The 13,736-nt window shown below is 43.5% G+C and overlaps 1 protein-coding gene across 2 annotated transcripts in view; it reads left to right on the plus strand.

The window, feature by feature from the left end:
• LOC143275953 (putative glycerophosphocholine phosphodiesterase GPCPD1 homolog 2) overlaps positions 1–13,736 on the plus strand; it is an 80,149-nt gene that overhangs the window by 12,742 nt on the left and 53,671 nt on the right. For both annotated transcript variants that reach the window (XM_076580299.1, XM_076580300.1), the window contains exons 3-7: positions 683–852; positions 2,384–2,428; positions 4,922–5,073; positions 5,754–5,858; positions 9,153–9,263. In XM_076580299.1, the coding sequence (XP_076436414.1) occupies positions 683–852; positions 2,384–2,428; positions 4,922–5,073; positions 5,754–5,858; positions 9,153–9,263 (583 nt within the window). The remainder of the gene's footprint in view (positions 1–682; positions 853–2,383; positions 2,429–4,921; positions 5,074–5,753; positions 5,859–9,152; positions 9,264–13,736) is intronic.

Below are 13,736 nucleotides of genomic sequence, written 5' to 3' on the forward strand. Positions count from 1 at the left end.
CCCCTCGGATGTCCAGTGGGTGTCTGAATGACCCAACATTTAGCTTCCGTCATCAGAATTGTGGTATTCTTGTCAACATTCACGTCTTCAGTATAAGAGCCTTCCGCTTGCAATGTTTTGATGATGGTAATTGGAGTGAAACGCTGTTAACGTCGTCTCTTTCGCCGTTCGTATGGAGAGAGTTAACTGGGATTTGAACCCAGGAATTTCAGATTGAAAATCCAACGCTTTGACCACTTGGCTGTTTTGCCCACCAGACATGGGCATATACTAGGATATTGTGTGTGAGGTGAAGACACTTGGAGATGGTGTTGCTTTTAGATATCAAAATACACACAAATTTCTTGCATGTGTTTACTGGTATCGGCAATAGGATGAAACTTAAACTGACATTGTCTTGTCACATTGTCGCTTGAATTTAAACGAAGGAAATCAGCCGGGGCGTGTTTGATGTCATTCATTATTGATGATGACTCATCCATACCATTATGTATATGTTTACCGTATCATGCGTATGTATTTACATTGAGGTCACTCAGGTGTGTCTTGTCACAGTGCTGAATTTAAACTAAGAAAATCAGCGCATGTGTGATATAATATATTATTGATGATGACCTGTCTGTACCATATGTATATTATATTTACATTGTATATATGTTGAAGCCACTGCTCTTGGTCTCAGATCTACATGGGAATGTACGGTTCTCTTGCCCAAGAACTCGTCCATCTCTTTCCGATACTTCATCGGCAAAGTGGTTGTTCCCAATCCCAGTGCGGAACTTGAGCAGACCCACGACATTGAGGTCATTCTGTGGGAGACCAATGTTCAGCCTCGGCAGTTGAAGACCCAAGGTGAGAGCGTGTGTGTGTGTGTGTGTGTGTTGTGTGCGTGCACATGTGCATGTGTGTACATTTTGAGAGAGAAGGAGAGAGTGTGTGCATGTGTTTGTACATTTTGAGTGAGTGTGGGAGTGGTGTGTGTGTGTTTTGTGTGTGTGTGTTTTTCTGTGTGTGTGTGTGTGTGAATTTTGAGTGTGTGTGGGAGTGGTGTGTCCGTGTGTGTGCACGCAAGTGGGCATGGGCGTGTGTGTGTATGTTCTGTGTGTGGGTCTGTGAATCTTTGGTGTTTGTGTGTGTTAGTACATTGTATGTGGAAGTGGTGCGTGTGTGTGTGTGTGCATGTGTGTGCGGATGCATGTGGGCATGAGCATGTGTGAATAAGTTTGTGTGAGTTTGTGTGCACACACATGTGGGCATTGCTTGTGTTTGTATGTTTTGTATGTGGGTGTGTGCCTCTTTGTGTGTGTGTTTGTGCGCGTGTGTGTGTGTTTGTGTGTGTGTGTGTGTGCGTGTTTCTGTGTGTGTGTGTGTGTGTGAATTTTGAGCGTGTGTGGGAGTGGTGTGTCCGTGTGTGTGCACGCAAGTGGGCATGGGCGTGTGTGTGTATGTTCTGTGTGTGGGTCTGTGAATCTTTGGTGTTTGTGTGTGTTAGTACATTGTGTGTGTGTGTGGAAGTGGTGCGTGTGTGTGTGTGTGTGTGTGTGTGTGTGTGTGTGCATGTGTGAGCACATGAGCATGTGTGAGTATGTTTGTGTGTGTGTGTGTGTGTGTGTGTGTGTGCATTTTGAGTCTTTGTATGAGTGTGTGTGTGCACACACATGTGGGCATTGCTTGTGTTTGTATGTTTTGTATGTGGGTGTGTGCGTTTTTGTGTTTGTGTGCGTGTCTTTGTGTGTGTGCGCGCGCGCGCGTGTGTTTGTGTTTGTATGTGTGTGTGTGTGTGTGTGCATGAATTTCAGGATATTTTGCACAGTAAAACACTCAGTGGTGCACTCAGTAAAGTTATGCATGTGACATCAGAAGGAGCGTAAGCTTATTAAATTGATTTACAACAAAAAAAGTGGATCGCAGCTTGATTAAACACTTTGTATAGATAAATTGAGAAACTTCTGATTGTTTTTTCATGTGTGGATGCCACGAGTGAGAGAGAGAGAGAGAGAGAGATAGATCTGAAATGAGGTATTCAAACTCCCAACACTGATTATATAAGTACAGTACAATACAATACAATACAATACACATAACAGAAGACAATATTGACTGATGTACAAGGTGGAAAAAGTGTATATTTGTTTTTTGTTGTTGTATCAGTATCAGTAGCTCAAGGAGGCGTCACTGCGTTTGGTCAAATCCATATATGCTACACCACATCTGCCAAGCAGATGCTTGACCAGCAGCGTAACCCAACGCACTTAGTCAGGCCTTGAGAAAAAAATTTTAAAAAAAGAAAGAAAAAAACCCCCAAAAAACCCATACATACGTGTGTGTGTGCGCGCGCGCACGCCTTAAGTTGACTTAATCAAGATTTTTTTGTTGTTGACAGATGCTGATGAAATGCAGCTGCCTGTGGCAGAGTTTGGGACATATGGTGAGTGGATCCCTCCAGTTTTGGATGGCGTTCGATGGGCGCCATAGCCGAATGGTTAAAGCGTTGGACTTTCGATCTGAGGGTCCCGGGTTCGAATCACGGTGACGGCGTCTGGTGGGTAAAGGGTGGAGATTTTTACGGTCTCCCAGGTCAACATAAGTGCAGACCTGCCAGTGCCTGAACCCCCTTCGTGTGTATACGCAAGCATAAGATCAAATACGCACGTTAAAGATCCTGTAATCCATGTCAGCGTTCGGTGGGTTATGGAAACAAGAACATACCCAGCATGCACACCCCCGAAAGCGGAGTATGGCTGCCTACATGGCGGGTTAAAAACAGTCATACACGTAAAAAGACCACTCGCGTATATACGAGTGAACGTGGGAGTTGAAGCCCACGAACGCAGAAGAAGAAGAAGAGAAGGATAGCGTTGAATTTTAAATCCGAGGGTCCTGGGTTCGAACCCTGGTCACGGCACCTGGTGGGTAAAACCAAGGGTAGAGATTCTTCCGATCTCCCAGGTCAACACATGTGCAGACCTGCTTGTGCCTGAACCCCCTTCATGTGGTTACCACACAGAAGATAAAATATGCACATTACATATCCTGTAATCCATGTCAGCATTTGGTGGGTTATAAAAACAAGAACATACCCAGCATGCACACCCCAGAAATTGGGAGTATGGCTGCCTACATGGCCCAGTAAATAAACAATCGGTCATACATATAAAATGTTACATGTCTGTCACAGTTTTTATGTGTGCATGCTTCAAAACCTGATTGAATGACACAGGAAACGAATGATGAGCACCCAATGGTTGCCGTCAGTTGGCTCTGCCCAGGTAGGCCTATGATCAAATGGTCCTGTGTGTGTAAAGCGCTTAGAGTTTGGTCTCCAAACGAGGATAGGCGCTATATATGTATGCGTATCATTCATCATCATCATCTTAACTTACAAACTTGAGTATGCCGGCTGTAGTGGAGGTTGACCCCCAATCACTTACAACCTATTATCGGTATGACTGTGAAGATTTTTTTCCCCACTGTATTTAATCCGAATTTGGTACTGGCAGACAAAGTATTTCCAGAGATGTAAACCATGCTGACCACACTGGTCACCCCTGGTGTTATTTCAGCAATAATAATGATAAGAAGAAGAATGATAATGATAATAAAGGACGTTTTTAAAGCGATTGTTTTTTTTTCAGAAATACTGCTCAAAGCGCTTTACATTTCGTTCCCCACCTACCCCCCCCACCCCACCCCAACCCAACCCCTATCCACCCACCATCCACGCACACAGACAAACATGTGCCATTCTATGGGATCAACATTTACAGTTTTACAACACACACTTGCGCCTTTTTTTTTTTTTTTCTATTTAAAAAAAAAAAATCAAAAAAATCCAGGTTCTATGCAATCAGTGTTTACAGCTTTACAGCATGAACATGTATGTGCATGATTTTCTTTCCTTAAAAAAAATGTTCCCCAGGTTCAGTGGGATCAGTATTTACAGTTTTTGCAACTTAGCCGTATGCAGGGCTCAGGAGCAGGAGTCAAGATGGCTGCCGGAAAAAGAGGGCCTTAGTCAGGGATGCAAAGGGGAGGTAACCTACTTCGGGATGTTATCGGCCGTAGCTACTTTAGTTTTCTCTGCATAGGCGGGTAGTAGTTTGCACAGGACAGGAATCAAACCCCTGCCAGAGTCTGCACTAGTGGGTCACGGTAAGTATGTTACTTAAACGTAATTTTAGGAAGAAAATTTCCTTTTTCTGGTTCTTTCGGATCAATATATACAGTTTTGCAGTGTGCACATGTGCCTGATTTTTGACTCACTTGTGTAAACAAAGTGAGTCTATGTTTTAACCCGGTGTTCAGTTGTCTGTGTTTGTGTCTGTGTGTCCGTGGTAAACTTTAACATTGACATTTTCTCTGCGACTCCTTTGTCAGTTGACACCAAATTTGGCATAAAAACAGGAAAAATTCAGTTCTTTCCAGTCATCTTGTTTAAAACAATATTGCACCTCTGGGATGGGCAGTCATTATTATCATTTTTTGTTCAAACAGGAACTTCTTTTGCTAAGCATGGAAGTTTTATTTATTTTGCAAACATTTTGGTGCAGAGGTAAAAAAGGGAAATTACTCTGTAATTAATGCTAGGGGAGTTAATTTGCTTTAAACTGATCTTTCTCATCTTAAACATTACATTTTGAAATTATACTCAATACATAAAAAGCTTGGATTTTTTTTTTTTTAAGTGTATCACAAGTGAGTCTTGAAGGCCTTGCCTCTCTTGTCTTTTTTTAATTTTCTTTCAGGTTCTGTGGGATCAATATTTAGTTTTACAGCATGCACGTTGGCTTGATTTTCTTTTCTTATTTTTTAATTTTTATTTTTTCAGATTCTCGGGGATCAGTTTTTACAGTTTTGCAGTGCCGATATGGCCCAGTGTGGTGGGCTGGGTGTAAGCTGCAGTGATAAAACCCTGTTTCAGACGGCATCCACACGACCAGTCACGGGTGGTTGGAGAACCATGCCTGCGTCCAGGTTCGTTTCCACAGCAACCCCATCTTCATGTGGAAGCCCAAGCACCGGCAGCAGGTGTACAGCATTAAGTGTTCGCCTGTTGACTACGAATCGGGAATGGTAAGGGAAACTGCTTTTGAAATTTTTATGTACTTTTTTTTTTTTTTTTTTTTTTTTTTTTAAATAAAGATTTATAGTTTCTTCTTCTTCTTCTTGTGCATTTTCTCTAGTAGGCACCATTTGGATTTTGTGTATGTGACTGTTTTGACCCTGTGACGTAGGCTGCCAAACTCTATTTTTAGCTGCTTTCCTTTTCTCCGCATAGGTGGATAGTAGTTTGCACAGGACAGGAATGTCAGACCCCTGCCGGAGTCTGCACTAGTGGGTCTCGGTAAGTATGTTAGATAAACGTAATTTTAGGAAGAAAATTTCCTTTTTCAGGGGTGTGCAATCCGGGTATGTTTCTTGTTTCCATAACACACCAATGATAAACTAGGTGGTGGGAGTGTTTCAGGTTGGGAACACTATCAGTATCAGTATCACTAAGTAGCTCAAGGAGGCGTCACTGCGTTCAGACAAATCCATATGCTGAGCAGATGCTTGACCAGCAGCGTAACCCAACGCACTTAGGAACAAACTTGGTGGAGCGCAATAACTGAGAGAACAGGGGCTCAGATTTTCTTCTTTACCGTTTTTATAATGCTCTTCGTCTTGTCTTTGTGATTGTACATTGATTTGTTTGATCGTTTGTTTTTCTTTTCGTTGTATTGGTTTGAGGTGAGTTTTGCTTTTGTTGCCAGACGGACATCTTGAGAACCGATGACTCCGTGTCCTTGGAATTGTTTACTGAAGATTCCAGCTTGGACGGACCGCCGCCTTGCAAGAAGACGTCCATGGACTATTATGTAAGTAGGTGGTGGTGAACATGTGCAATTAGTGTGTGTTTAACACATTCAACCCTGGAGAGTTTACAGCCGTGGCCGGTCTTCCTTTCATTTTGATGCAAAAAAAAACCTCAGAAAATGTACTGAAATCGATCAGTTTTTTTTTTCCTTCAAATTGACATTGTGTCGACAGAGCTGAATATACTGTAGAAGTTAGCTCCCTTTGCTTGCGGTTTATGCCTGTGTGGGAATGTGGAAACCGTTTTAATGAAATGAAGTTCTACGCCAAGGCAATGCTGGGGCACAGAGCTCAGTGAGTTAAGATAATTATATTGCCCCAGCCATACATCTTCAGCTATTCCATTTACCCTTTTTTTTTTTCTTATTTGTTGTTGTTGTTGCAAGTTTGGGTAGTTTGTATACACATAACAGTTATATTCATATCCTAAATATTTAGTGAGAAATGCCTAATAGATGGTTGTTACATTGCAATTTTGGGTAGTTTGTTTGCTTACAGTTACACTAAAAATGCATACAACAGTTATATCGTGTTTATTTGCTCACACTCAACATGCACAAACAGTAGAAATGAAAAAAAAAAGAGAAATGTTTAACATTACAACTCACACCTGAGCATTAACAAACCCAGACAGAAATAATCAGGTGATATATTCGCTTAGAGTGCAAGCAACAACACACCAGAGCAACAATAAACCCAGACGAGTGTATACAGCCACTGAACCATTCCTAGACTGCATGCCGCAAGACACCCTGGGGCAATTGTTGCGCCAGAAGATAGGGAAAAAACAATCCCACCCCCCACCACCCCCACCCCCACTGAAAATGAGGATTAATGGAGGAAAAATATGGGGGAAAAAACAGAAAAAAGATTTTTAAAAAAGAAGAGGAAAAAAGATTTTTTGCTTTTTTTGGCCAATGATGAAGTCATGTGAGGCACTTAAAAAAAACAAACAACAACAACAAAAAAGCCCCAGTAATGTTTGATTACTTACACTTTACATGCACAAACAGTTATATTCATAAGAGAAAGAATTAGTGAGAAATACAGAACTGAATGGTTGAACCATTGCGTTATAGACCTAATTGACCTCCATCCCATTCTTGGATGCCACAGCAACACAAAGGCCAGCGCATTGTGGTGTGCATGAAAATGTTCCCCTGTGAAATGGAAAGGAACAGTCAGGTCAGAGCCGCATGTTGCAGCCTTGTCGGGTTATGAGAGCAGAAGACCGCAGTGTCTTGGCACGTTATCTGAAACGGCAGAAAGCCCAGAGTTTCAGTTTCAGCTTTCCAAGGTGGCGTCACTGCATTTGGACAAATCCATATAGATATAGATAACTCCAGGATTACTCTGCTTTTGAGAGTGATAGATACACATATATACAGAGATGCCAGTGTTATAATTTCGCCGTATTTTGTTATGCTTGATCACAGTTTGCTTCGACTGTTATGCCAACGTCAAAATTGTTCAGACAAGTTCATTTTTTGATGTCATAGCATGGTCACATGCTTTCCTGTCGGAACATTACCCAGACACTCTTCTTCTTCTTCTGTGTTCACTTGTATGCACACGAGTGGGCTTTTACGTGTATGACCGTTTTTACCCCGCCATGTAGGCAGCCATACTCCGTTTTTAGGGGTGTGCATGCTGGGTATGTTCTTGTTTCCATAACCCACTGAACGCTGACATGGATTACAGGATCTTTAATGTGTGTATTTGATCTTCTGCTTGCATATATACACACGAAGGGGGTTCAGGCACTAGCAGGTCTGCACATATGTTGACCTGGGAGATCGTAAAAATCTCCACCCTTTACCCACCAGGCGCCGTCACCGTGATTCGAACCCGGGACCCTCAGACTGACAGTCCAACGCTTTAACCACTCGGCTATTGCACCCGTCACCCAGACACTCTAGACCTATCAGTCACGAGGCCAGGACAGTCACTGCTAACCTTGGTCTCACGTGATGATGCTCAGCTAATCGCATGTGTGTGTTTATATTGAAATAGCTTTGAGTGGACCAGTTAGCTCGGTTGAATCAAGCTGCGTCTCCTGTCAAACAGCATCTGTGCCTGGTGGATTAACTCACTCAGCACGGCCAGTCCTCTCTTCTCCTCCACACAGACCCCTCGGATGTCCAGTGGGTGTCTGAATGACCCAACCTTTAGCTTCCGTCGTCAGAATTGTGGTATTCTTTGTCAACATTCACCTCTTCAGTATAAGATTCTTCCGCTTGCAATATTTTGATGATGGTAATTGGGCTGAAACGCTGTTAACGTCGTCTCTTTCGCCGTTCGTATGGAGAGAGTTAAGTCAGATAAAATGTATGTTTGCCGATGTGGCTTGGAGTCCGAGTGTTGCTACCAAATTCAAAAATGTCCCTACCAAATTTCCTGATTGTTGTGATCGCGCCTTAATATGAGTTCGATCGCCCAATCGGGCCAAGTAGTTTTGTGACCTGTTGTGATTCATCATCCAACACAAAACGAGAGTGCCAAAAAATCTATAGACAGACAGAAAATAAGAAAAAAACTTAGCCGTATGCAGAGCACAGGAGCAGGAGTCAAGATGGCTGCCAGAAAAAGAGGGCGCTAGTCAGGGATGCAAAGGGGAGGTAACCTACTTCAGGAGGTTATCGGCTGTAGCTACTTTCGTTTTCGCCGCATAGGCGGGTAGTAGTTTGCACAGGACAGGAATGTCAGACCCCTGCTGGAGTCAGCACTAGTGGGTCACAGTAAGTATGTTACTTAAACATAATTTTAGGAAGAAAATTTCCTGTTTGTTCTTACAAACTCTTGACAGGGGAAAAAAACCAAAAAAACCAAAAAAACAAACAAAAAAACCCAAAGAAAAACCCTCTTGACAGGGGTTGGCTTCTCTGTGCTCATGGCCTGACAAAGGGTGTTGGGTTATGCTGCTGGTCAGGCATCTTGTCTGGCAGATGTGGTGTCACTTACAGGGATTTGCCCATAGGCAGTGATGCTTCCTTGAGAAATGAAACTGAAACTGAAACTGTCTGAACGCTGTGACATGCCCGTTGAGAAACTGAAAAGTGTCATGTTTTGCATGACATGTCCCACAGAACCTTTTTTTTTTTTCGGTTTGTGAACCACAAACATCTTTACAGGAAAAAAAGAAAGAAAAGAATAAGAAATTAAGAAAAGAGGAACATACTGAAAGGCTAGAAGGAAAAGAATAAATGAATGCATAATTATATCTGGCTTCTGTGATATTAACTTTTTCAAATATTTTTGTTATTATTATTATTATTATTTGTGTGTGTTTCCAACAGAACCTGAACCAGGGCCAGCCGCGATCGAAGCACCAGCCCCAGACTGGCTGTATCTACAACCAGGACGACTACCTGGTCTTCATGGCCAGAGGCATCAACCAGCTGCATCTGGTGAGAGTTTCTTTGTTGTTGTTTGTTTTTTTTCCTGTTCTTTTCCTGACCCTTTCCTTTGCACAGGACAACTCTCTCTCCACTCTGGTCAGATTCTAAACGTAGATAGTCAGGACAGCAGTTGTTTCTGCCTGTTCTGATGGTTATTGTCGGACTCAACTGACTGTTGACAACTCTCTCTCCACTCTGATCAAATTCTAAACGTAGATAGTCAGGACAGCAGTTGCTTCTAGTTGTTCTGATGGTCATTGTCGGATTTGACTGACTATCGACAACTGTCCACTCCGAATTCTTAGCATAGGTAACTAGGACAGCAGTTGCTTGTGCCTGTTCTGATGGTCATTGTCGGACATGACTATCGACAACTCTCTCTCCACTCTGATCAAATTCTAAGCGTAGATAGTCAGGACAGCAGTTGCTTCTAGTTGTTCTGATGGTCATTGTCGGACACGACTGACAATCGACAACTCTCCACTCTGAATTCTTAGTGTAGGTAACTAGGACAGCAGTTGCTTGTGCCTGTTCTGATGGTCATTGTCGGACATGACTATCGACAACTCTCTCTCCACTCTGATCAAATTCTAAGCGTAGATAGTCAGGATAGCAGTTGTGTCTGCCTGTTCTGATAGTTATTGTCGAACACGACTGACTGTCGACAACTCTCCTCTCCGAATTATTTGCATAGGTAACTAGGACAGCAGATGTTTCTGCCTGTTCTGATAGTCATTGTCGGACATGACTATCGACAACTCTCTCTCCACTCTGATCAAATTCTAAGTGTAGATAGTCAGGACAGCAGTTGTTTCTGCCTGTTCTGATGGTCATTGTTGGACTCAACTGACAATCGACAACTCTCCACTCCGAATTCTTAGTGCAGGTAACTAGGACAGCAGTTGTTTCTGCCTGTTCTGATGGTCATTGTCAGACACAACTATTGACAACTCTGTCTCCACTCTGATCAAATTCTAAGTGTAGATAGTCAGGACAGCAGTTGTGTCTGCCTGTTCTGATGGTCATTGTCGGACTCAGCTGACTATCGACAACTCTCTCTCCACTCTGATCAAATTCTAAGCGCAGATGGTCAGGACAGCAGTTGCTTCTACTTGTTCTGATGGTCATTGTCGGACACGACTGACAATCGACAACTCTCCACTCCGAATCCTTAACGTTGGTAACTATGACGGCAGTTGTTTCTGCCTGTTCTGATGGTCATTGTCAGACACGACTATTGACAACTCTCTCTCCACTCTGATCAAATTCTAAGTGTAGATAGTCAGGACAGCAGTTGTGTCTGCCTGTTTGATGGTCATTGTCGGACTCGACTGACAATCAACAACTCTCCACTCTGAATTCTTAGCGTCGGTAACTAGGACAGCAGTTGTTTGTGCCTGTTCTGATGGTCATTGTCGGACATGACTATCGACAACTCTGTCTCCACTCTGATCAAATTCTAAGTGTAGATAGTCAGGATCCATGTGTAATGGTCTGGGGTTTGAGTAGGTATTTCCTGTTCTTTCTTGTATAAATCTATCTGACAAAAAACTTGTAATATAATCATACATGTTCCCTGAGACACTGATATTTTTCAGTTTATATAAAAGTTGAGTGTGCCACACTTGGTCGTATGCTTTTTTCACATAAAAAAAAAGTTGCTTGTTCGTTTTTTCGCCTTGCAAACTGTTGCTTTACCTGTGTAGTCAGTTTGACTAGATGTTCTGTGGAGGATCTACTTTTTGTAAAGCTTGGTTTAAAGGAAGTACACTCTGCTTCTCACAATAATGAACAAGTCTTTTTAGAACATTTTTTTTTCTGTTAGTTTGCATACGAACTATGTTAAGGCAGTTGGTCGATAACTGTTTTTATCTGTTCTGTGTTTGCCCTGTTTGTGTTTTATTGGGACAACGATTGAGTGTTTCCATACATTCTGAGAGACATTCTGTTATTTCATCTAATGTTATTTCACTATTTATATATAGGTGATTTATGCTCTATGAATCTTGGTATGCCTTTTCTTCTTCTTCTGCGTTCGTGGGCTGCAACTCCCACGTTCACTCGTATGCACACGAGTGAGCTTTTACGTGTATGACCATTTTTACCCCGCCATGTAGGCAGCCATACTCCATTTTCGGGGGTGTGCATGCTGGGTATGTTCTTGTTTCCATAACCCACCGAACGCTGACATGGATTACAGGATCTTTAACGTGCGTATTTGATCTTCTGCTTGCATATACACACGAAGGGGGTTCAGGCACTAAGCAGGTCTGCACATTTGTTGACCTGGGAGATCGTAAAAATTTCCACCCTTTACCCACCAGGCGCCATCACCGTGATTCGAACCCGGGACCCTCAGATTGACAGTCCAGCGCTTTAACCACTCGGCTATTGCGCCCGTCGGTATGCTTCATTTTTCTCTTGGCTTTCTCTGTACTTTCTATTTTCTTTTGACAAACCAGTGTTTCTACTATGGTTACCAAACATGTCAGCAAAAACTTCTGCCTTTTCAGTGTTTGAAGGTAGATATGTATGGTCCAGTTTAATAAGGCATTGTGGTAAATATATTCCATTTTTCATTGTTTTAGTTTTTCCCATACTGTTTGCGTATCTTTGTGATTGAAAACTTCATTTGTGCAGAAAGACAACCAGTACTGCCTTTTAACATATGCGTGAACACTATTTGCTTTATTTTTAGCTTTTTCATCTGTAGATGATTGTGGGGGAGGGGGGGGGATTGCACTTTTAAGTATACTTTCAATTTTGACTTCTTTTCTTTCTTTGTGGCTTCACAAGCCTCATTCCACCAGATATTACCAGAGTGCTTATGAAATATAACAGATTTGTATGTGGGAATAGATTCATTTGCAGCGGTGATGACTGAATTTCTAAATATTGCATATGTTTTAAACTGTTGACGTCTGTATCGTTTATGTCGTTAATATGAAACGAAAGTAAACTTGTGAATTTATCCCAGTTTGCAAGTCAATAATTATATTTTGGAATCTTATCCTCAGTTGGATCTATCGACTGCGTGTGTTTATGTGCCAGTGTGCGTGTAATGTGTTCATCGTTTGTGAGTTGGGATGGGAATTGTGAGTCCGGATGGGGATCGTGAGTCCGGATGGGGATCGTGAGTCCGGATGGGGATCGTGAGTCCGGATGGGGATCGTGAGTCCGGATGGGGATCGTGAGTCCGGATGGGAATCGGCCTGGGTGCAGCTGTCTTCATTGTGTTGTTGTTGATTTTGTGTGTCATCTTTCTGGTTTTGTTGTCAGTATGACGGTGTTTGAGGTGGCTGGACTGACTCTGTGTCACCTTTCAGGTGTTTGAGGTGGCCAGACTGACTCTGTGTCACCTTTCAGGTGTTTGAGGTGGCCGGACTGACTCTGTGTCACCTTTCAGGTGTTTGAGGTGGCCCGACTGACTCTGTGTCACCTTTCAGGTGTTTGAGGTGGCCGGACTGACTCTGTGTCACCTTTCAGGTGTTTGAGGTGGCCGGACTGACTCTGTGTCACCTGTCAGGTGTTTGAGGTGGCTGGACTGACTCTGTGTCACCTTTCAGGTGTTTGAGGTGGACTGACTCTGTGTCACATTTCAGGTGTTTGAGGTGGACTGACTCTGTGTCACCTTTCAGGTGTTTGAGGTGGCCAGACTGACCCTGTGTCACCTTTCAGGTGTTTGAGGTGGCTGGACTGACTCTGTGTCACCTGTCAGGTGTTTGAGGTGGCCGGACTGACTCTGTGTCTCCTGTCAGGTGTTTGAGGTGGCCAGACTGACTCTGTGTCACCTTTCAGGTGTTTGAGGTGGCTGGACTGACTCTGTGTCACCTTTCAGGTGTTTGAGGTGGCCAGACTGACTCTGTGTCACCTGTCAGGTGTTTGAGGTGGCCGGACTGACTCTGTGTCTCCTGTCAGGTGTTTGAGGTGGCTGGACTGACTCTGTGTCTCCTGTCAGGTGTTTGAGGTGGCCAGACTGACTCTGTGTCACCTTTCAGGTGTTTGAGGTGGCCGGACTGACTCTGTGTCACCTTTCAGGTGTTTGAGGTGGCCGACTGACTCTGTGTCACCTCTCAGGTGTTTGAGGTGGCCGGACTGACTCTGTGTCACCTTTCAGGTGTTTGAGGTGGCTGGACTGACTCTGTGTCACCTCTCAGGTGTTTGAGGTGGCCAGACTGACTCTGTGTCACCTCTCAGGTGTTTGAGGTGGCCGGACTGACTCTGTGTCACCTTTCAGGTGTTTGAGGTGGCCTGACTGACTCTGTGTCACCTTTCAGGTGTTTGAGGTGGCCGGACTGACTCTGTGTCACCTTTCAGGTGTTTGAGGTGGCCGGACTGACTCTGTGTCACCTTTCAGGTGTTTGAGGTGGCCCGACTGACTCTGTGTCACCTTTCAGGTGTTTGAGGTGGCCGGACTGACTCTGTGTCACCTTTCAGGTGTTTGAGGTGGCTGGACTGACTCTGTGTCACCTTTCAGGTGTT

This window comes from Babylonia areolata, chromosome 31, assembly GCF_041734735.1.
Source record: "Babylonia areolata isolate BAREFJ2019XMU chromosome 31, ASM4173473v1, whole genome shotgun sequence".
Taxonomy (NCBI): Eukaryota; Metazoa; Mollusca; class Gastropoda; order Neogastropoda; family Buccinidae; genus Babylonia; species Babylonia areolata.